The 22,834-nt window shown below is 38.0% G+C and overlaps 1 protein-coding gene across 4 annotated transcripts; it reads right to left on the bottom strand.

Moving 5' to 3' along the window:
- Window positions 1-281: 281 nt before the first annotated feature.
- Window positions 282-20,568, bottom strand: BBS5 (Bardet-Biedl syndrome 5). 4 transcript variants are annotated; one of them, XM_034785306.1, is made up of 12 exons: window positions 20,386-20,567; window positions 16,502-16,584; window positions 13,154-13,219; window positions 11,083-11,132; window positions 10,543-10,670; window positions 7,231-7,366; window positions 6,102-6,197; window positions 5,495-5,557; window positions 4,480-4,614; window positions 4,277-4,360; window positions 2,133-2,156; window positions 282-2,015 (listed from the first exon to the last, which is right to left on the bottom strand). In XM_034785306.1, the coding sequence occupies exons 1-12, from the start codon at window positions 20,445-20,447 to the stop codon at window positions 1,914-1,916; spliced, it is 1,029 nt and encodes a 342-aa protein (XP_034641197.1). In that variant the 5' UTR covers window positions 20,448-20,567; the 3' UTR covers window positions 282-1,913. The 4 variants fall into 4 exon arrangements, with proteins under 4 accessions (XP_034641197.1, XP_034641199.1, XP_034641198.1 ...); XM_034785308.1 differs by lacking the exon at window positions 4,480-4,614 and having other exon boundaries at window positions 20,386-20,568; XM_034785307.1 differs by lacking the exon at window positions 5,495-5,557 and having other exon boundaries at window positions 20,386-20,568.
- Between the last annotated feature and the right edge of the window lie 2,266 nt (window positions 20,569-22,834).

Raw genomic sequence — 22,834 nt, 5'->3', positions numbered from 1 at the left:
TGGTCTTTAAGGAAATAGCTATGAATCAGGTCTCAAATATAAAGACATTACAGAATACTCTGAAATAGAAGTATTATCTGTAAAGGGTAAAGTTAGCAGCTATGATGTTATGTCTATTCACAGTGGATTCACAGAAAATGGTTTTTAAAGAGATTGCTTCACAAAAGTCGCCCAGTATGAATGTCTGGTATTTCATTCTGAGTAAAATTCATTGTGATTCATTATAGACAGATATTTTGTGCTAGGGTGTTTTTTCATAATTCAGTTCTGGAGAAATAATGTAATGAAAAATATGTATTTTATTTTGGATTTCTACTTAAACAATACATGGTAATTTGTTTGCAAGCTAAAATATGAAAAGAATCTCCAAGCAAAATTCCACTTAATTATTTTAAAATATCATTTACAAATGAAGCTCAAATTTTTTTATTCTTAAAATGTAATTCTCACTCCAGATCATTTTCCTAGATACATTATCACTTCCCTTCCCCCCTCCCCAATATTTGTTTTTAAGTTTTCATTTTAGGGAGACATTAAAAGTGGTATTAGTAAAGGGTATCCTCTATCCTTTTAAAATGAAGGTAATAGGTACATTAGAGACAGAATAGAAAATTAAAAAAAAAATGCCACAAATAAAAATCTTTAACCAATGAGAATTCTCACAACATTAAAAATTGAGAAAAAGAAGCTTTGTATTAACAGTACAAACTGTTAATAGTTTAACAAAGTAAGAAGAGCAGATTTGCAAAATATACGTGTTAGGTACTCACAAATTATTTTTGTTAAGAGTTTCAGAATTTAGGCAGGGAAGGCTTAGATTTCTATTACATTTGGAAATGTAGAAGTTTTAACAACCCAGAATTTCCTTAACGTGCTTTAGTGACAAAGGGCTTGATCTTGCTCCCACAGAAGTCAATGGCAAAACACCCATTAATGGGACTTAATGATTGGGTACCAACTTTTATAAATACATTTGATATAAACAGGATTTCATTTAATTATAGTTTTATATATATATAAGTTTTACACAAATATTTAACAGGCTTTTCTTCCTTTCCATACCACAGTGAAGTCACTGGTGTAGTCAGCTGCTAAAACAACAGCTGAAAGGAGAGCTCATTTCACTTTTTCCATTTATAGGAAATAGTGTGTAAGATCTCATCTCACTAAAAAACATAACAGCTGCATCTCCCCTTTAAACAATAAATGACTCAATTCTCTCTGCATGTAACACAACATTTTAAAGGTCTGATGGGTCAGAAGCAAAAGATATGTAGTGTGTGATTCTTTCCTGATTATCTCCTTTAAAAAACAAACAAGTCAGTGCTTTCTGGAAAAAAAAAAATTGTACTGGAGTCTTTGGATGAAAATTAGTACCTGGAATGATGATTGATATACAGTACATGAAGTTCTATATGTAATATGAAAACTAGCAGTTACACTTGGAATAGTACAGTACTTTGTCAAAATGATATCTATACCACAATACTGCCACAATGACAACTATTCTTTCTTTAAAAAAAAAAAAAAAAAGTTTCCGACATTAATATATTTTTGTTTATTCCCCTAAATAACATTTTAAGATTGTGTCACAAAAGATGCAATGGAAATGTTATTTAGATACAATTATAGATCAGTACCTTTTTTATATAAGCAAATAAATAATTTAAAACTTTAGCACAAGAAATATATAAAAAAAATACACAAAATACAATTGTTACAAATGTACAATTTGTTTAACATGTTTTCTTTCACAAAATAAGTTAACTATGCATTGTATGATATTTATATGTTCCTTCTCTTTGGTATAGTAGTTCTGTCTTACTCAAATATTTTCAGTCTTCCTAAATATCTGGTGGTAACATAATGACTACATGACTTGCATTGATCAGGAAAATAATGTTAAATCTAAATCAACCCATTACTTCCCAGAGTCCCTGAAGCGTGAATCCATCCTTCAGTTTCTCTATTGCCAGTCCCAGTTCTTCTGAAAATACAGGTTCCCGATCTTGTTGCTTTTTTGGAGGCGAAGGGCATAGAGAGAAGGAACAAATAAAAGACAAGTTTCATTAGAATCTGTGAATAGTGAATTATTAAATAATATGCATTTTACAATGTTAAAGTGTTCTTACCTTATTACCATCTGCAAAGTAAGCCTACAAAAAGAAAAAAAAAGTATCATAAACCCACCTAAATGATTTAAAATTGTTTTCCTATATGCAATTTAAAAAATACTTTCCCATTTACCATTAATATTTTTTTATACCTACACAGAGATACTTTAGGCTTCTCAGTTCTATTAACTTTCCATTTTAAAATGAATTTCAGTGTTAAACAATCTCTTATTTAAAACTGCATTTGGCATATTTTCTGAGATTTACATGTGTGCTTGGTAGAATCTTTTACTTTCATTTTATAAAGAAGACTAAAAATTCACTCTGGGTTGAAATTTACTATGCAAAACTTCAATCAGAAAGCAGTGACTTAATATGAAACAGTCAATCTAAATAACTGCTAAAATGTCTGTTATAACAAATGTCTGTTATTCATAATAAAATGGAGGCAGAACTGATGGCATGCTCATAGTTCCTTCTGCACATGCAGCAACATTTACTATTCAATTTCTAAAAATGGGCCCTTCATATCATCTTGGGGCATGTTCACAAAAATTAAAAATAACATTATCAAAGGGGTAGCTGTGTTAGTCTGGATCTGTAAAAGCAGCAAAGAGTCCTGTGGCACCTTATAGACTAACAGACGTATTGGAGCATGAGCTTTCATGGGTGAATACCCACTTCTTCGGATGCGCCTATATGTCTGTTAGTCTATAAGGTGCCACAGGATTCTTTGCTGCTATTATCAAAATGATTAGTCAACAACACTAATGGGCTAATCTAACACTTAAGCAAAGTCATTCCTGTCTCAGGCAAAGACTTGTATAAAGAGGTGGGCTTTATACCATCCCCTGAAAATCAGACTGAGTCTTGGACAAGCAGGGAAAGCAAATTCCAGCATTAATGGCTCTTCTCTGAGAGGTCCATGCCAGCAGCTCCTAGATCTTTAAATCTAGGGACTTAGCAAAAAGTGTCTCAGCTGACCTCAGCTGTCTTGGTAGGCCAAGGCATTTTCTCAAATAGGCCTAAAATCACATGGGACTGTACAGAATACTAACGCCTTCAATTATAATAGAAGACTGGAATTCAGATGAAATATGTTCCCTGTGGCAAGTAGATCACTGCATTCTGTACCAGCTATAGCTTCCAAATATTATCCTAGGATACTTAAATACAGAGCACATTAGATTAATTCAAAGTAGAAGTGACAAAGGCATGGATAATCCAGACAAAATCCAAATATAAGAGAAAAGGATTGTAACTGTGATGACGATCTCATAGAAATAAAAGTACTCCCGACACTGAAGCCCCCCCCCCCCAAAAAAAAAAAAACCCACACAGAAGGAAAGAGGAAAAAAGGAAAGGAAATTACAGACTGAAATAAGAGAAAGGAAAGATAGAGAGATAAAAAAGATGAAGGTTAGCAGGACAGATAAGGGATAGGAAAGAAGAAGAGTAAGGGCAGACTAGTAGGGTTGGTTTTAGGATTGTTGAGTCTATCAGATTTCAAAAGTGAGCTATGACAATGTGTATTTTGGGTTAGGCTACCATATAAAAATACTTGTGCACTCTTCTGTTTATACTAAAAAATAGTTTCTGGATATAGGGAAAGGACTACATTTAAAATAATTTCAGAAGAGACTCCACCTCATCAATATATGTTCTTGTGTTTGTATCAATGGAAGTTGTGGGTACTCATCCCTTCTTCATATTAGGTTTAGGGACAACATTTAATGTTACCTTTTCCTAAAATCTTGTGGGGGCAAATACTGAGGCAACCTTCTAGACACAACACTATCATATCAATCTGCCCAGAAAGAAAGAAGACTTAATTTTAATATCTGTATGACCTGATTAAACTACAAGCTTTTAGACCCTGCTGGACCTTAAAGCATGCTGCTAGTTGCTTGTGACTGCTACTTTAAATACCAACTACCTTGACTGTCAATAACCATTTGAAATATAGCTCTTTCTAAAGAGAATGTTGAAAAAGTTAGAGTTTACAGTTAGAGACTACATAGTTTTGGACTTTATGCCCAAAAGACATTTAAATATGTTATTTAACATCAGAAGACCCAACATAGCTTTTAGTAGGAACCCAAGTCTATAAAAGATTTATATTTAAATAATCAAAACAATTTTGTTTTTCTGGAGAAGCTTACCACAAAAGCATCTGTCTGTTCATCAGACTCTATTTCCACATCATCCTGAACCTGTTCCACTGTCAGATCTTCAAGAGGTTGAGGCTGTAAATTGAGACAATGAAGTAAACAAATACATTTATATATAATGTTTTTAATATAATTTTATTTCTTCTGTTAGTGCAATGCTGCATGTAGCTTCTGTAATAAAAGGAACAGAATACCTTTTCTTCCATTTCATAATCCACTCCAAATATAGGGCTAGCTGAGTAAACTCTATGCAGTGAATTTATTTCTTTCACTGCCTCCTGTAGTTTCTCCACAGGGTCTATTTTAAAACCAAGTACATAGCCTCCACTCTACAAGAAAATAAAAATATGTACTCAAATGAATTATTTTTTTACTATATAAAAGATATCTACTTACAGAAAAAGTATTTGCTCTTGACCGGCATTTCTTAATACTAACAATGAGGACTTTTATATAAGTATTTTATAAATTTCAAACTGCTGTACAAATTCTGACTTCCATGGACTTCCAGTGGGCTAGGATTTCACGCCCCATGAAGTATAAAAGTTATGCACTACTATTCTGTTTTACAGATGGGAAACAGAGAAAACTGAAAATCAGTGGCAAGGTTAGGATCTGTATTCAGGAGTTTCGAGCTGCTCAATAAATGCTTAATCCATTAGATCATAAGTGCTATTATGAAGGTAGCTTTCAGTTATAATGAATGCATATGATGTAGCCAAAAATAATTTTTTCAACTGTAGAAACGTTTTTGATCATGGTTACCAGTAGAAGAAATTACCAATCTTTTACACACAGTAGCAAAGAAGACAATGTTTTTTTTAATAGTATTATTTTTTAGCTGCACAGTGCTAAAATTAATCCATTATTACTCTCCCTAAACTAGAGTTCCTGTGTAACAAGGCATTACCTAAATAAATAACAAATTAACTGGCCATGCTGGCCAGTTCATGTTTCAGTTAGAGACCTCATTAATCAGCTGGTGGTTCATTCATCAAAATCTTTGTTCAATAAATTCATAACTCAACAGCCATATTTTCACCACAATTTTGGCCTCTTATGTAGCCAAGTTTTCTTGAGTTTAAACTCTAAAGAGCATATAGGAGTTCAGTCTATTCATTGTCTAAAAATAGCACAGTGAATATCAGAATTGCATAGCTATATAAGTAAAAATGAAAATAACTAAAGAATGCTATTAAATCATCTTACCTGCTGAGAACTTTCTATGACAAGTGCCAAGCCAAACTTTGAGTCTCTAATCTTTATTGAACGCTGGTTGTAAAGTAAAAAGAGGTAAAATGTGTTTTTTTAAAATGGTGTTCTTTAATTCCTTGATACAAACAATTTGTTAATACTATTAACTGCAATTATCAGTTCTGAATACGTGGCATCTTCAGCCATTTGGAATTCCAAATCTGAACCACTGACATCCAGTGGAGGAGTATTCCATCAGAAATGATGGCAAGGTCTTGGCAGTGTCCCTTTCTGAAACCTTTGATCAAAAGATGAATTCCAGAGGTCTCATACATTGGTGTACACTACTGGCATTGGAACAGCAGCATGGTAAGCACCATGGAAATCAGAAATGCAGATCAGATCCAAGGATCCGGCTCCTGATCCTGACAGGCTTGATTTTTTTTCAAGGAATTTGGACAGAAAAATCTGCTCTACAACAGGGCCAAATCTTCCCTCAGATAAGGACATGCAACTCCCATTAAGTTCAATATGAGCTAGGTGTGTGAACTGAAGGTTGGAATTTGACCCATATCATACAGTATTTAGGTTTCAAAAGGATTATTGAGGTTAAGATACTTACAATTTGCAGATATGGTATGCTGACATTAAAGCTGTCATTCATATTTGCATGCCAAACTATTCTCACATTAGTAATGAAAAAGGTCCCCAGATTTCCCTGTAAAAAATAGATATATCAGAATTCTTTTGAAATGTAGGGCCTGTTCTCATTTGCAGACCCTACTCAGATCCTCCACTGAAATGCTAATATAATGGAACTCTGCATTCAGTTCAATTAGGATTTGATGCTGCCTAACTGAAGTCAATGGGAGTGTTACCACTGATTTTAATGGGAGCAGGAGAAGATCTTAAAAAAGACTCTCACTGCTTAAGCTGTGAAAACCCTTGGGGGATTGCTATTACTGCAGCAAACCAGGATCACACTACAGCACAGTGAACCTTAGAGGAGAATGTGAAACTTTCAAGTGTTGTTCACTGTAGAGTTCCAGAACTGGCATACTGTACAAGTACAATGGCATGTGCGTTAAATTTAGGCGACTGTGGACATGTGTGCCAAAATCAAAACTGGAGCATAGAGGAAAGAACTCTTATTCATCAAGACTGATGTAATGCCCATTTTGGACTAAAATTACACAGACAAATAACAGCTTCCATTTTTTTTCCATGCCCTAAAAAAGTACAGATAAGTAGTTCCCTGGAGAATAACACCGACATATTGTACATATCACTTGCAACTCCTAGTCTCACCCCATCCCCAAGAAATAATCTTCTATTCCAATGTTTTTAGTTGTTAGCAACTATAAAACAAAGGAAAACATGCAGTCAAAAACTGCAAGTAGATTATACAAATATGCAGCAAAGTGTTTTAGAAATAGCAGGGTATATTTTCAGAATGATACACAGAGAATTAGGCTCTCAAATACTTCTTGTTAATAGGAGCTGTGTATCTAATTCCTTGTATACAGAGCTGAAAAACTCTCTCACAAATGTCATGACAGGTTGCTACGAGGAGTACTCTGTTATACTGAATAGCATACACAGGATAGACTGCTTCTCATGTAACCCACTCATGAACTGAACCAAAAGAGAATTCCTGTGAGGTTATAGAACTATAATAGTACAGTTGCTAGGAAGATGAAAAACAAAGCAAAGTTTTAGTAAAACTGCATATACTCTTCTTTTAATTATACCTGATCACTAGATAAATTCCAGACTCCATTGATTTTGTCATATACTTGTTCTTGTGGTAATAATCTCAGTTGCTTGTTTTGAATCAATGCACTTCTTAGCTTAAGATCACGGTACATTTTAGAAGTTTCATAAGCTCTACAAATAAAAATACATGCCAAAGCTGAAGATTTCAATGTCTTTCATAGTTCATGTTAACACAGGTTTATAAAATATTTCAAACTTCCCACTTCAATTATCTATAAGTTCAGCAATTTTAATAAGCCTTCACTACGTAGAATAGCTATGTTAATTTTTTTTTAAACTAAGCAAAACATTTTAAAAATTACTTTTTAGCTTGAAATCAATTTTGGTCTTTTGCAGTGTTCTGATGCATGCTGTCACTTTTCTGCACCTTACAGTTCTGCTCTTTCAACTGTTAAAATGAAACCAAAGCCTGCTGTTCACACATTATATACAGTATGGTCATTGGGAAACATTTAATTTTCAACTCCGATCAGGCACAAATATTCTGTATATATAAAATATACACAAATCATTATTCCACAATTTTTAATTATGTATATAGTGTAGGTCAGGGTTCATGTCATTAGACTATGTACAGGTTCACATCTATATAATGTATTCTTTAGGGGTGAAATCCTGGCCCCAATGGGCTTTTCAATCCAGTCATGATTCCTCGATTTACACTAAATGATTCACTACTCCTATGCAAATATTTCAATTAAAAGTGTACTTTACTTATTAATATTAGTTTTTACTAATACTTCAAAGAAGTTGAATATTGAAATTAGCTCTAGTTTATTTAGAAATCAGAAAGTTTTTTTCTCACTGATATCACACAGGCTACTTTAAACCATAGGAATTGCTTAAAATCATTATTTATAGAACTTAAGCTTTTGTATTCAAATTGGGCTGTCAAGCAATTAAAAATTGTGATTAATTGTGCAATTAAAAAAATTAATCACTAGTAATTGTGCGATTAATCACACTGTTAAACAATAATAGGATACCATTTATTTAAATATTTTTGGATGTTTTCTACATTTTCAAATATATTACAGTTTCAACACAGAATACGAAGTGCTCCCTTCATATTTATTTTTGATTACAAATATTTATGCTGTAAAAAACAAAAGAAATGGTATTTTTCAGTTCACCTCATACAAGTACTGTAATGCAATCCTTTCATCATGAAAGTTGAACTTACAAATGTAGAATTATGTACAAAAAAAACCTGCCTTCAAAAAATATAACAATGTAAAGCTTTAGAGCCTACAAGTCCACTCAGTCCTACTTCTAGTGTAGACAGTTACTGTCTACACTTACCAGGGGATCGATGCGTGGCAATCAATGCATCGGCAGTCGATTTAGCAGGTCTAGTGAAGATCTGCTAAATCAACCACAGATCGCTCTCCCATTGACTCATGTACTCCATCTGAACGAGAAGCATAAAGGGAGTCGATGGGAGACATAGAGTAATGTGGACCCCACACGTAGTGTAGACAAGGCCTCAGACAAACAAGTTTGTTTACATTTGCAGGAGATAATGCTGTCCACTTCTTGTTTATGTCACCCGAAAGTGAGAACAGGCGTTTGCATGGCACTGTTGTAGCTAGCGTCGCAAGATAATTATGTGCCAGATGTGCTAGAGATTCATATGTCCCTTCATCTTCAACCACCATTCCAGAGGACATGCGTCCACGCTGATAATAGGTTCTACTCGATAACGATCCAAAGCAGTGCAGACTGACACATGTTAACTTTCATCATCTGAGTCAGAAGCCACCAGCAGAAAGTTGATTTTCTTTTTTGGTGTTTTGGGTTCTATAGTCTCCATATCAGAGTGTTGCTCTTTTAAGTCTTCTGAAAGATACTCCACACTTCGTCCCTCTCAGATTTTGGAAGGCACTTCAGATTCTTAAACCTTGGGTCGAGTGCTGTAGCTATCTTTAGAAATCTCACATTGCGTTTTGTCAAATCTCAGTGAGTGTTCTTAAAACAAAAAGCATTTGCTGGGTCATCATCCGAGATTGCTAGAATATGAAATACATGGCAGAATCCGGGTAAAACAGAGCAGGAAACATACTACTCTCCCCCAAGGAGTCAGTCAAAATTTAATTAACGGATTTTTTTAAACAAGCATCATCAGCATGGAAGCATGTCCTCTGGAATGGTGCCCAAAGCATGAAGGGACATACAAATGTTTACAATAGTTGGCATGTAAATACCTTGCAATGTCAGCTACAAAAGTGCCATGCGAATGCCTGTTCTCACTTTCAGGTGACATTGTAAATAAGAAGCCGGCAGCATTATCTCCCTTAAATGTAAATAAACTTGTTTGTCTTAGCGATTGGCTGAATAAGTAGGACTGAGTGGACTTGTAGGCTCTAAATTTTTACATTGTTTTGTTTTTGAGTGCAGTTATGTAAAAACCCTACATTAATAAGTTGCACCTTCACGATAAAGAGATTGCACTACAGTACTTGTATGAGGTGAATTGAAAAAATACTATTTTTTATCACTTTTACAGTGCAAAAATAATATAAAGTGAGCACTGTACACTTTGTATTCTGTGTTGCAATTTAAATCAATATACTTGAAAATGTAGAAAAATGTCCAAATATATGTAATAAATTTCAATTGGTATTCTATTGTTTAACAGTGCAATTAAAACTGTGATTAATCATGATTAATTGTTTTGAGTTAATCGCACGAGTTAACTGCGATTAATCGACAGCCCTAATTCAAGCAAATTCCAGGTCATTTATGAAGGCAAGATGAATGTTTTTTGATGCAAATCAATTGACAAATTTTATTTAAATCAAAACAAAGTTAAGACAAAACTACTTAGTGAATCTTTAACAGAATGCAAGGATGACCCAGTATAAGAATCCAAGAATTTTAGTTTCACCTAATAATTGATAACTGTTCCAATGGAATTTTTTTTCTCAGGTTTGCACTGGAGTTATTGTAACTTGTTCTGTGCTAGGGCCAGAGCCTGCAGTCTTCACTCAAGCCACATTCCAATTTGAGTGAAAGTTTTGGCTGAGCCAGAGTGTGGGATATCGTCCCTGGTCAATAACACATATGAATGAAATGCGTTTTACAGTATTTATTCATTTAATTGGACTCAGACTTTCTGCCCCCCCATCCCTCCACCTCACATTTTAAGATTCCTTGCTCGTATTTCAAATACTTCTGTGGACTTTACGTATGTGAGAGTATGTGATGGGTCCATCAGTGACAGCAATCCCCAATTCTGCATATATACTTGAGTTAATATAATTTTAACATTATTTTAAGTATGGTACCTGTGTACAGCAATAACTGAAGTGAAAAGTCTGGGACTCCCAGGAACCACATTAGTAAATATGAACTCAAATCGTGTATTGTTACATTTAGTTAATATATAAAGAGCTTCTGTCTGGCCTCGTAGTTTCTATAAGAAAAATTGTTAATATTTAACATTTTGACATTACAGAATCTTGATTGTAAACAACACAGAGAATCAACAATCCAAGCATACCATTTTTTTGGTCATATTCTAATTATAATCACTTAAGGTGAAATTCTGGCCCCAGAGCAGTCTATGGAATTTTTACACTGACTTCCTGGTCCCCTGGTTATTGAAATCCTGGCCCCACAAAAGTCACTATTTCCCCCCAAGATTCTTGTAATAATAAACCCTCTCCTTATAAAATTAAAAGTTTATTTATAAATATTTAAAATAAAAAATTCACTACTATTTTATGTCTATGATTAAAGATGAACTTTCAGATTATTTATATAGTGCAATGAGTGTTTATGGTACTTTTACACCTTTCTAATTTAAGAAGTATTTTGAAACTTACTGAGTTAGCAGTTCTCGTAGTTATATTTATAATGCAGTTGTAACCAACAGCTAAAAATTGTGGGGGGAAAAAAGCACAGTTTTGATCAGAAGAAAATTCTGTTATATAGAACAATACAGTTAGAGCATTCTTTGGGACACTGATTGTGAAAAGCCCACATTATGATAGGCTGGCTGGGCCTTTTACATTATGTCATACCTGTTCCCAGCTAGAATCTCACCCTTAAAAACAAAAATCCCTACCACTATTATATTAATATTGTTGCGAGGATCCCAGGAGCTAAGAGTGCAAAAAAATAGAAGCAGTTTGGGTGGGGGAATGGATACTGTGTCTGAAAAGAGGAGAATGAGAAGAGAATGAGGGGACAGAGAGAAAAAAAAAGGTAAAATTTTAAAAATGCTTTATTGCCCTGACCACAACAGTTTGTGTTATTAAAAACTAAGACCCCAGTCCTTCAGTTCTTCATCTGAGCAGACCTACTGACATAGTTAGGGGCCCAATCTGAAGCCAATCAGTGCTTTGTCACTGATTGCAATACGAGCAGGCCCAAGCCCTACCTAAAATATATTGGTCTATTCATCTGAGTGGGGCTGCAGAACTGGAACCTAAATTGGGACATGCTCAATATTATTCCCAATTTAGGCTCCAGTTCTGCAAATAAATCTGAATAGGATTTTCTTCCTTGCAAGGATCCCTATGCAGGATTGGGAGCTTAATTTTTATAATAGAAAATGAGTTGAAAGTAGCTGCTGAATGAACATGGGGAGTTCTAGGAAATATGATAAAGGATAAGGGTCCAAAGAGTCCAAGAAATCTTAAAAAATGGTTATTAAAAGTAAGCATAGTCAAAAGAGTAGGGTCAAGGCATTCACAGCCTTCTCCGTTTTTAATCTTTCCACTAGAAAATATTTATAGAAATTTATATAAATATAATTTATATAGAATAAGGCTGCAACAATGAAATAAGTAAAGGACAACTAGGGAGCTAGTCATGAGGAGATTTTGCAGTCTCGAAAACTAGGGTATGGTGGCAGGCAAAAGAATGAGGATGCTTATATCTTTACATGATACACAAGGCAGTCTTTGCTGGTATTTTTGCACATATTAATACTACTCTCAAGGTCATCATTCAGCACCTACACTGATGTCCACTGTGAAATCTAGAATTAGCAAACTCACTCACTCATTGATACTTCCTGTTATTTGTCAATAAATTACCTTACATGTAATAGATAATGCATTACTTTGACAGAAAATCAATTTTTAAAATATCTAAAAAGTTGAAGAATAGAATTGTCTCTGCCTATAGCAGGGGTGAATCTGTCCTTGAGACCAGAAGCAAACTTTATATAACTTGGTAAAAAATATCACCACAAATACGTAATACAATGTAGGGGGGATTGAGTTTGTGAACATCGGGACTTCTACTTTCTTGGCTACTGGAAATTGAGTATCTGGAGCAAAATGCCTGCTGAACAAATGTACCACGACACACACTACCGTTCTGCAAGCTACTTAAGAACATGCTTAACTTTAAGCACCTGGGCAGTTTCATTGACTACCCGTGTAATTGAAGTTTGACATGTGTTTAAGTAGCCTGATGAATCAGGGCCCATAACAGTAAATGATATGTTTCTGAGGAGAGAAAAAACGAGGCTCAAGACTAAATCAAAATAAAGAAGTGGCAACAGCATATACTGACATGACAAGTGGGCAATTCAAAGTACAGTAAAATGAAACAGTTCTTCCTAGGCAAACCTACAAATTCCATAGACTTTAGGAAAAGTATAACACTGTTGTGATCTTCAGAATTCTAGTTTGAGAAATTGTTATTAAACATTGACAGTTTATCTAGGAATTATTATATCAGTTCCTATATTACTGAAAGGAATAATGAATACTGCTGGATTATACCCAGGTTAGGTAGCAATGGGAGACTGAAGACTTTGCAGTAGCACATAATATTAGACTGTAACTTTATTGCTATACTCATTACTGTTGTGAAAATTCAGCATACTACCTTATAAGAAAACACAAAACTTTATTCCTCTTAACTAAAGGGGATACTTACAGAGATTGACTCTAGGTAATGCCAATGAGTGCCAAATAATCCGTAAATTTGTCACTAGAAGTCTACCTGGAAACAAAGAGTGCAACATTTTTCATTAAATTTGACAACTGTCCAGATTAAACATGGGATTTCAAAGTTGCTCCACAAAACTTAAAATTTAAACATAAGAACTGCTTCCTTTCCTCTTCCTGAAAACCCCTACAAACCAAATGCCAATACTGATCTTTCTTTTGTTGTAAAAACCTTTATTTTAGATAGAGTTCATTACCACCATAGAATGACACTGAGTCATGTTCAGCACCTACGTCAAGATCCTATTAGAGGAATGTGTTTCCCCCAGGTGACTGTGCAGATACCAGTGCAATAGTGGTCATGAACCTTAAATGGGTCTCACACACAAAAAGGGAGCTTCAGGCTAACTCTTAGATAGAGTTGTCATCTAGAGAAAGGACTAAAGGCCTGTTCTAAGAAAGATCTCTCGTGGTGGCAATCAGGAAGGAGGGAAACAGTTTCCCATATTGACCTGGGTAACTTTTTTTGACTAAGTAGTCATTGAAAAAAAATGCAGTTTCAGGTTAGTCAAAACTATTTGTGAATGTGCGCTTATTTCAAATAGTTTCAGTCAAATCAAAAAACAAAATAACTTTGATAATGTTAAAACAAATGATTTTGACATATCTGAGACAATGTGTTTGATTTTTGGGGCTAGATTTACAGGACGGCCAGGGGCGATGGTGGTGACAGTAGCACAGCTGCCTTCCTTATAACCTTTACTCCAGGCATTAGGCCCCTCACCCGGGATGCGAAAGAAACCCAAATATTGTTCCCCCCCCCCTCTGATATGGAGAAAGGATCTGAACTTGGATCTCTCATATTGCACAAGACTTTCCCAACCACTCTGTTTGGGGTATTCGGGGGCAGGTCTCTCTCAATCTCTCTTTAGAACAGGGACTTGAACTTGGGTCTTTCTCACCTCAGGTAAGCCCTAACCACTAAGCCAGACTTATTCTCATTCTCTCTCTAACCCAGTGACTATTCAAGTATTTTATACAAAGCAGAATAGCTTCAACAGGAATGACTGAGAGACCTGTTTCACAATATCCCACAGCCCAGTGGACAGGGGATTCTCCTGAAATCTGGGAGACCTACGTTCAAATTCCTTCTCCACATCAGGCAGATGGAAGAATTGAATATAGGTCATCTACATCCAAGGAGAGTGCCCTAAAGGTTATAAGGGGGGGTACCACCACCACCTTTTCCTCCAGTCATTTTGTGAATCTAGCCCTTCAATTTCCTTTGCTTTTATTTTAAAAAGTTAAAAATGCCCAGAAATGAAACCGAACATTTCAGATTTTAAAAAAGTGTTTGCTCCAAATCAAAGTTTTTGCTGATGTCTGATTTCTTGAATGTTTTTTGTAATCTACAGTTTTAGAGAAAAATCGAAACCCTCTCACCTCCCCCCCGGGAAATGCCAGAGAACCAAAAAATCAGTTATTTGCCCAGTTCTACTCCCATACACCAGCGATACCCACAAGAGGTAAGCCCAAAAAACAGTTATGGATTTCACTCTCATTGTGGTGGTGGATGGGAGGATGAGAAGTTCCTTTACATGAGCTACTTTACCAAGTAGTCCTATACCCATGGACCTTATGCAAATCCCCTCTATTCCTTCTGCTTGCACATCAGCCCAACCATCTTCAGGAGTGCTTGGCTGAGAATGAAGGCAGCTTATGTGGCTGTGAAGGAGCAGAGAGATGGCTGCCACGCACAGCAGGGGATAAAGAAAACCTGTGGTTTCAGCTAGCCCCACCCTGCTATACCTGCAGCCAATGCCAGGCCTGGAAGGGGGAGAAAAAAAAGGGAGCTTGGCTCAGTCAGGTACTGATTGGTGAAGAGGCAGGAACTCTCTGTGTGTCTGCCTGAAGGCACAGATGCAGCACTGCCTGGCAATGCAGCCACTGGAAGCAAGTAACTCTTCCCCTGCCAAGGGGAATCTACCACCAAGCTTCAAGTGTGGGGAAACTGGGCTAGCAGGGCCATGCCCCAAACTAAAGGACTTACATAGGGAACAATTCAGAAAACAGGTCCGGAGCACCCCCCTCATGGCTGGGAGCAAGATCCATCTCCCCTATCTAGTGGTGTGAGTGGCCCTGGACTCTGAGCCAGGACCTGAGGGAAAGGAGGGCAGGCCCCCATTCCAGCCCCTAACCAATGATCTAACTGCTAGGCTGCCTGGCCCCCAAAGACCCTATCACAGTGGTGCATATCCCTTACTACTATATAAGAAAGGCCCAACATTTTGCTCTAAGTAGAGACAAAGGAATTATTCTTCCCGGTGGGTTCTTCTCTTAAAGGGCTTTTCAATAATGAAAAGATCTCACATTGTATTTAAGCTCCTGCATCAGGATGGCTAATGAATTAATTTAAACAAATTAAAGAGTTCCAGTTCCTGCAACAACTTGATAAATGAAGGTTTTGTTACCATTTCTAACAGTCCTCTGAGAAATAGACTATATCATTTTAAAATGTAGTTGCCTGATAATAGCACAATTTTGAAACCTAGTCCAATGACACTCTATGATGAATTTACCACTTTTTCTGTCTACAGAAGCACCTTAACCTATGATGGGAGAAACCACTTGAGATAATTAGAGAGTACAATAAATCTTGAAAAAAGAAATCCTCTTGTGTTATAAAATTTAAACAAGTTCCCACTAGAACTAGAAATTATACAGTTGTAGTACAGGCCTATACAACCTTCTGCAGGATTATAGCTTAAGATCACCAAGTTGTTTTTAGGGAGGAAACTGAACCCAAATGAATTGCCTCCTAACCAGGCTTTCAATTCCAAACAAACCCACAGGTACAGACTTTCCATCACCTATTTTGCTTTCCATCAAATCCATGCCATTGGCACCTACTGCACTACCTGATGGATATCCTTGAGAGAACAGATATATGTTCTCTGTCTGGTAGCACAAGTATGCTAGTATAGTCTGCATTATAGTCTATATGTTTGTTTTCCTAAGATCTTCAGAGAGAAGACTAATGACCAATATCAGATATACATACAGTAGCTCTCTCTTGCAAGATTCACAGACAACTGTAGAACATTACTTGATAGTTCTGCATTTTCCTTTCAGAAATAACATAACTTCAGGTATAATCATTTTCTAATGGTGTAATTGTTTCCATCTTTCTTACAATTATGCATTCAGGATCCACTCCTGTTCCCACTGAAGTGAGTGGGAGTGTTCCCATTAACTTCAATGGCAGCTGCTTTAAACCCTCAATGATTAAACAAATTAGAAGTTAAGAAGATGAGAATTTCATTAGGTACACACTTACCTCTGTCTCCATTGTTTCCTTTGGTATCTTCAATAGAATCTAAACAGTCTATAAGAACCTCTCCTGGTCTCATTTTCATTTGCCTAAAACAAGGTAATTGTATTTGTTTTTGATATTATCATTTCATGTATCACATTTCCATTTAAACAGATCACAAAATACTGTGGTCTAGACACAACAAAATAAGGTATAATTAAGATATTATTGGGTTTACTCTCTTGGGCCCTGTAAAGTGGTGATCATTTCTACTCCCACATATTCCCTTTCTTAACAACTTCTCCCCAATAAATGCAATATTCCATGGGCTGCTGTAAGAGCTCTATGTGTTTATCATATCTGAAAGTCAGGTCCTACTAGGTATAGTCAATGAAGAGGAAATACAATCTCATTAGTCCATGACAGTGATGCCTGTTGGTATACAGTTCAAAGCTCATGTTGCTTTTTAGATACCAAATTAAATTTCAATTCCCTGCCTTATTTGCTGTCTACTCTCCCTTATGGGTTTTCTTTTGGCATTACTACTTTAAGTATTTTGTCACCTAGATATTTGATTGGGTGTGGAAATTCATGATGATACACCATTGGGATAGGTGGAAGGCCAAAACAGAAGGGGGACACCAAATGACCATAACTGCATAGAAACTCAACACATGGAAACAATAAACCAGCACTACTGAGTCAAATATATAGTGCTAATGTATTTTAATTCAACTGTCAGTCCACTGAGAAGAGCAAGCAATGAAAATTTTGCCTGGTTTTCTTTTCTTTTTTCTTTGCAATTTACCATGTGTTATTTTTAGTCACTTGTGAATCAAGAGAAAATATTAATAATACTTAACACTTATTTATATTTTCAAAGTGCTGTACAAATGTTACTTTCACATTCATTTTCATGTTGTGCAGCTAATTTTATAATTGATTTGGAGGTCATGGGGCACAAGCCACCAATATTTGGAACAAAAGAATGTGAACCAAAGATTTGCTAATATGGTAGAAATATCACAATTTGTATAAATGTTTGCAATAAGAGTAATGAATTCTAGGACTACTGTGTTTTTAAAAATATGTCTAACATTATGCAGCGTAGTAGCTGTGTCGGTTCTTGTCTGTCTAGTATTACACAATTGTTTCTGGCATTGAACAGAGTGGCAGATAGCAAATGAATAGATGAGTAGGTAAGCCGTTGTACAAACTCACTGTCCAAATGGGTCAATCTTGATCAAGAAAGAGTTTTACTGATTTTTATAAATATTTCTAGACTACAGATTTTAGATTTTTTACTCTAATCTAAAAACCACAATGCATGCAGTTCTAAGTCCAGACAGGATTACTGCAATACACGCTACACAGGATTGTCTAAATGGTAAATCTGTTGCCATAAGCTAAAGCCATTATAGTGACTTTATTGTTATTCTAGCTCAACTGAAGGGTTTTTTCCTACTTGTTGTTTTCGTGCAGTGGCTCTCAACCAGGGGTAGGCAACCTATGGCATGCGTGCCAACAGCGGCACACAAGCTGATTTTCAGTGGCACTCACACTGCCCGGGTCCTGGCCACTGGTCCTGGGGGCTCTGCATTTTAATTTAATTTTAAATGAAGCTTCGTAAACATTTTAAAAACCTTATTTACTTTACATACAACAATAGTTTAGTTATATATTATAGACTTATAGAAAGAGACCTTCTAAAAACGTTAAAATGTATTACTGGCATGTGAAATCTTAAATTAGAGTGAAGACTCGGCACACTACTTCTGAAATGTTGCCGACCCCTGCTCTCAACCTTTCCAGAATATTGTACCCCTTTCAAGAGTCTGATTTATCTTGTGTGCCCCCAAGTTTCACCTCAACTTAAACTTATAAAATCAGACATAAAAATAGTGTCACAGCACACTATTGTTGAAAAATTGCTTACTTTCTCATTTTTAACATATAATTATAAAATCAATTGACATATAAATACTGTACTTGCATTTCAATGTATTGAACAGTATAAACGAACTGTTGTCTATGAAATTTTAGTTTGTAGTGACTTCACTAGTGCATTTTATGTAGTCTGTTCTAAAACTAGGCAAATATCTAGATGAGTTGGTGTACCCCATGGAAGACCTCCGAGTACCTCCAGGGGTACACGTGCCCCTGGTTGAGAACCACTGCTTTAGTGTATTAGCTTAATGTGTACATTTCTTTTGAGTCTACATTCAGGAATACACATGCCCAAATACACGGACCAAATTCTTCTTCAGCAACACTGCAGCAGTAAAGTTCAAATTCCAGAGTATTTTTAATTTTGTTCTCTCACCATGAAGCATCCTTCAGTCTTATCCAGCAAGCTATGGGTCTTAGTAGAAAATACTTATTGATGTGAACTTTGATTTTTTTTCTCTACCATGATTATTTTAGAGGATGTGTGTTTCATTATGCTCTTTCAAGAACCCGCTCCATTCCCTAGGTTTTGGCTCCTATGATGTCCCGACACACCGTATAACTTAAAGATTTTTTTAAAAAACTAAATAGAAGCCAACTTTCCTATAAAAAAGAACAAGAGGCACACTAACTAACTATTCAAGAGATAACTGTATGTTTCTGAAATTGCTTCAGACATCTGACCTTGCACACTAGGGTACCATAAGTCCAGGTTTTTCTAGACACAGCCTCTTTTTTTTGAGCCTTCTTTCTCCGTGCAGAGGGATTTTTAAAATAACATGAAATGTCCAGGGGTTTTTCAGAACAGACAAGCTGCAGCTCAAAAAGGGTCCCGATTGGTCCCGTTCCCGATTAGTCCCTCCCCTACATCTGCGATGGCTGTTGCTGCATCTTGGGCTTGTGCCAGCCACCCTCCCATGTGATGGGGGGCAACACCGACTCCCACCTACAGTGAGTAACACCCCCCCCCCCCTCCCGGCTCTCCCTCTTTGGCAGCATCCTCTTTTTGGGAACCGGAAATATGGTAACAATGAAGGCCAAAGTGTTCTATAAACAGGGGTCAGATTTGTGGGAGAGGAGAAGTACGCTTCCAAGCTTCACCCACCTGAGTCACCAAAATGAGAAATCACTCTAGATTGTGCAGAAGTTCAAAACATAAAAGTGTGCTCTGTGAGCTTTGGTGTGGCTTCAGTATGCCTGTGGGCTCTGCGAGGTTTCTTGGGATCGTGAGTGTGTATGCGTGGGGTGGGGGAAGCAGTATCTTCCAAAATGCCACTTACATGTAGCACCAAACTGAGATTCACTCTTTAAATAGTTCAGATCTGTGAAGATCCTGCTTTCTTGCATGAGGAATTAAACACATAGCAATGCTGAGTAAACACCTTGATTAAGTGAACATGGCACATATCTTTGTATGCAGACATCTTTGCATTGGTTACACTTAGTTCACGTTTTTGAGATTCTTTGCTTACTTTTTATTTTAAATGAAAGTGGAGATTCTGGAAAATAGATGAGTAGTTTCCCAGAGGATTTGGTACAGGGAATGAGCAACCTACTGACTGTTTCTGAGCCCTGACTACACTCCAGTCCCTAAACTTAAATAGCAGGATTAGTATCTGTGCTAGGACTCCCGCGAGCCTTCAGGCTTTCACAGGCTGACCCTGCATCTCCTTGCACCGCTCCCTCCCAGCATGCACTGCTCCCTTGTAAAAAAGGATGCCGACCGCACATCCGAGCCGGAGGGCCCGGCCGGCTGCTCCCAGCATGCACTACTTCGTCGTGAAGTGACCAGTCCCCAGCGCGGCCCCCTGCTGTAGGCTGTGCCGGGAGTTGTCTCGGGCCCTAGCGGGCTGGCAGGGCCGCGCCAGGCTCCCCAAAGCGGCCCCGCCACCCTGAGAACCAGGCCCCGCAACGGGGCTGAAGGAGGCTTCGCAGAGGGGAGGCCCGGGGGCGCCACTCACTGCGGCGAGATGTCGAAGCGAACATCCCTGTCCTCCCACAGCGCATCCAGCACAGACATCATCACTCGCCAGGGCCCGCCAACGGCTCCGCGGAGTTCTCTCCCGCGTCCGGCACCGGGCTTGGCAACTGCCCGACGTAGCGCAGCGAGGACCAAACTTCCCAGGCGCGACCGCCGTTGGGAGGAGCTGCCGCCGCCGGCTCCGCCCGCAGAGCGTGGGGTGGGGCTGCTCCCTCCACGCTCATCGCGCGGCGCTTCTCCCGAAACAGCTCCCCGAGCCGCGCGGCTACTGCCGCCTCACGGGCCGGGGGGCTCGCGCCGGAGTTGTGTCCGCTGGCTCAGCGCAGCCCTAGCCACTGCCTTCCCCCTCCGCGGCCACTGCGCGCAGGGCCCGCCTGCTGCGGGGCTGATCGCTCCCTGCGCGGAGCTGTTCTGGGCTCAGCGGCAGGGGGCAGACCCAGGGTCAGGGGGTCTTACCCTCTCCTCCCCCAATCCCCTAAACCTGGCACCAGCTTGCCAGGAAATTGACTGTAAACCCGGGTCTGTAACCTGTGCTGACTGGGCATCTGCGGGACAACAACGGCCACCACCACCACCAAGTACTGGACGCTGCTGTGCGGGTTTGCTGGCGGCTCTGCCAATGGAAACCGCTTCACGCCTTTAAATGTAGCCGCCTTTCTATTAAGTTACGAACGTCGAGTCTCTCGGCTGCAGAGGGCTCCTGCTGCTGTAATCAGCTTTGGGTACGGGGCTGGGATGGGTTTCAGCCCCTTCAGCTGTTGCCTCCTCTCTTCCTTCACCTCACCTACATCTCTACTCGCTTTCTTCTGGGTAGGTCCTCTTGAACCAGACTATGTTTTCAATCTGAGTTAGTAAGAGTCTAACGTCTTCCCCTTGCTTTTGTGTAAACTCAGGTTTTGAAGATGCCAAGAGATCTTCATAAAAATGTTTAGCAATACTAAATTTTAAAAGCTTTTTCAGGATTCATAAATATCTGGAGAGTCTGAAATTCATTAAGAACATTTGGAGACATCTAGTCTATCTGCTTCTACACATCTGAATACGTTTAAAAAAGTGTTATTTGGAAATACAGAAAAGCTGTTGGACTGGTTCCCGTTCTTTTGCTTAATTTCCACCAGCAACAGTAAAAGTTCCAAAATAATAAATAGCATCCAAGTATACACAAACATTTATATAATATGTCATATCTGCAATCAGGTTACTTTGAGGAAAGATCATAAATTATGGATCAGATAAATAATCAGGTTGTCTGTTACCGATTACTTTTGCATTGTGCATGTTAATAGAATAGTGAATCTTCAGTCATACCTGATACCACACTATTATTCACATTTTGAACACAGGTGACATGTCTACTGTAAAAAGTATCAAAGTAATGCATGGTACATTTCTTGTAGAAAAAATATACCTGTTAAATACATTAATTGTTTACTTAAAATAATTTGATTACATACCACTACTTACATTAAGCTATTTTAGTGAAGGATGGCATGATGCGCACCAGTAGCAAGATCATATGCTGTTTGGGGTAAGGACCATCTTTTTGGCTAGCACAATGGAGTCCTGATCCCTGACTGGGAGCTGTGGGTTCTACTGCTCCGTAAATAATATTACAAATCTTTAGATAATTTCATCCTTGGTGTAACTCCATTAACTTCACTCTAGTTACACCATGGATTAATTTAGTCCCATGTAGTGTGTGGAAGCCATCAAAAAATGTAGTGAACTGAAATTTCCCACATGCCTTCCTTTATCAAATTGTTCTTTGAGTTATAAAAGAAAACCCATAAATGTCATAACCAAAAACAGTTCTCTAGCTCAAATATAATATTTTTACAAAAAAGGAAGCAGTATTTTTTGCAAGGCAAGAGGCTCTGTGTTTGTGGCTTAGCCCTCCAGCCAAGTCACATATATCCTCCCCTTTCCTGGAGTATCAAAATCCCTTCTTACTAACAGACTCAGGCAGTCTTCCCATTCACTACCTAACTGGTGCCACTTCCCCAGTGGATGGTAGGGGGAACCAGGGCCAGCCTTCTACTCTGGGTTCCAGCTCAGGGATCCTCTAATCAGCAGACAAGTGTGTTCCATTCTGGACCTTTCTCCTTTTTCCCTGGAGCATTTTCTAACCTTCTGGCTCCCCCCCTGGTTTTGCCCCAAAACTTCCTCCTCCCAGGGAATAACTGTAGGCTACTTTGGCTCTGTAGCCTCCAGCTACACCTCCCTTCTCCCAGGGGGTGACTGCAGACTCCTTGCTGCCAACATCCTGTCTATTAATCCAGTCCAGTTCTTTCCTCCTCAGGTGGGCTCCCTCATTATTAAGTAAGGGGGTAACTTAAACCACCTCATTCCCCTCAGCTATGGCCTGTCTGGTTAATTGGCCCCCTTCTTAGCCTACATTAACCCTTTCAGGGTAAGTGTGGGGGATGAAG

This window comes from Trachemys scripta, chromosome 11 (assembly GCF_013100865.1).
Source record: "Trachemys scripta elegans isolate TJP31775 chromosome 11, CAS_Tse_1.0, whole genome shotgun sequence".
NCBI lineage: Eukaryota > Metazoa > Chordata > Testudines > Emydidae > Trachemys > Trachemys scripta.
This window is presented reverse-complemented; position numbering and strand designations above follow the sequence as displayed.

Excerpts from the sequence above, each read along its gene's own strand:
- BBS5 (XM_034785306.1), bottom strand. The coding sequence starts at position 20,447 with ATGATGTCTGTGCTGGATGCGCTGTGGGAGGACAGGGATGTTCGCTTC. Across the intron at positions 16,585-20,385 it reads CGCTTCGACATCTCGCCGCA|GCAAATGAAAATGAGACCAG; the intron begins GTGAGTGGCGCC and ends ACCTTGTTTTAG. Across the intron at positions 11,133-13,153 it reads ATTACCTAGAGTCAATCTCT|CTGTTGGTTACAACTGCATT; the intron begins GTAAGTATCCCC and ends CACAATTTTTAG.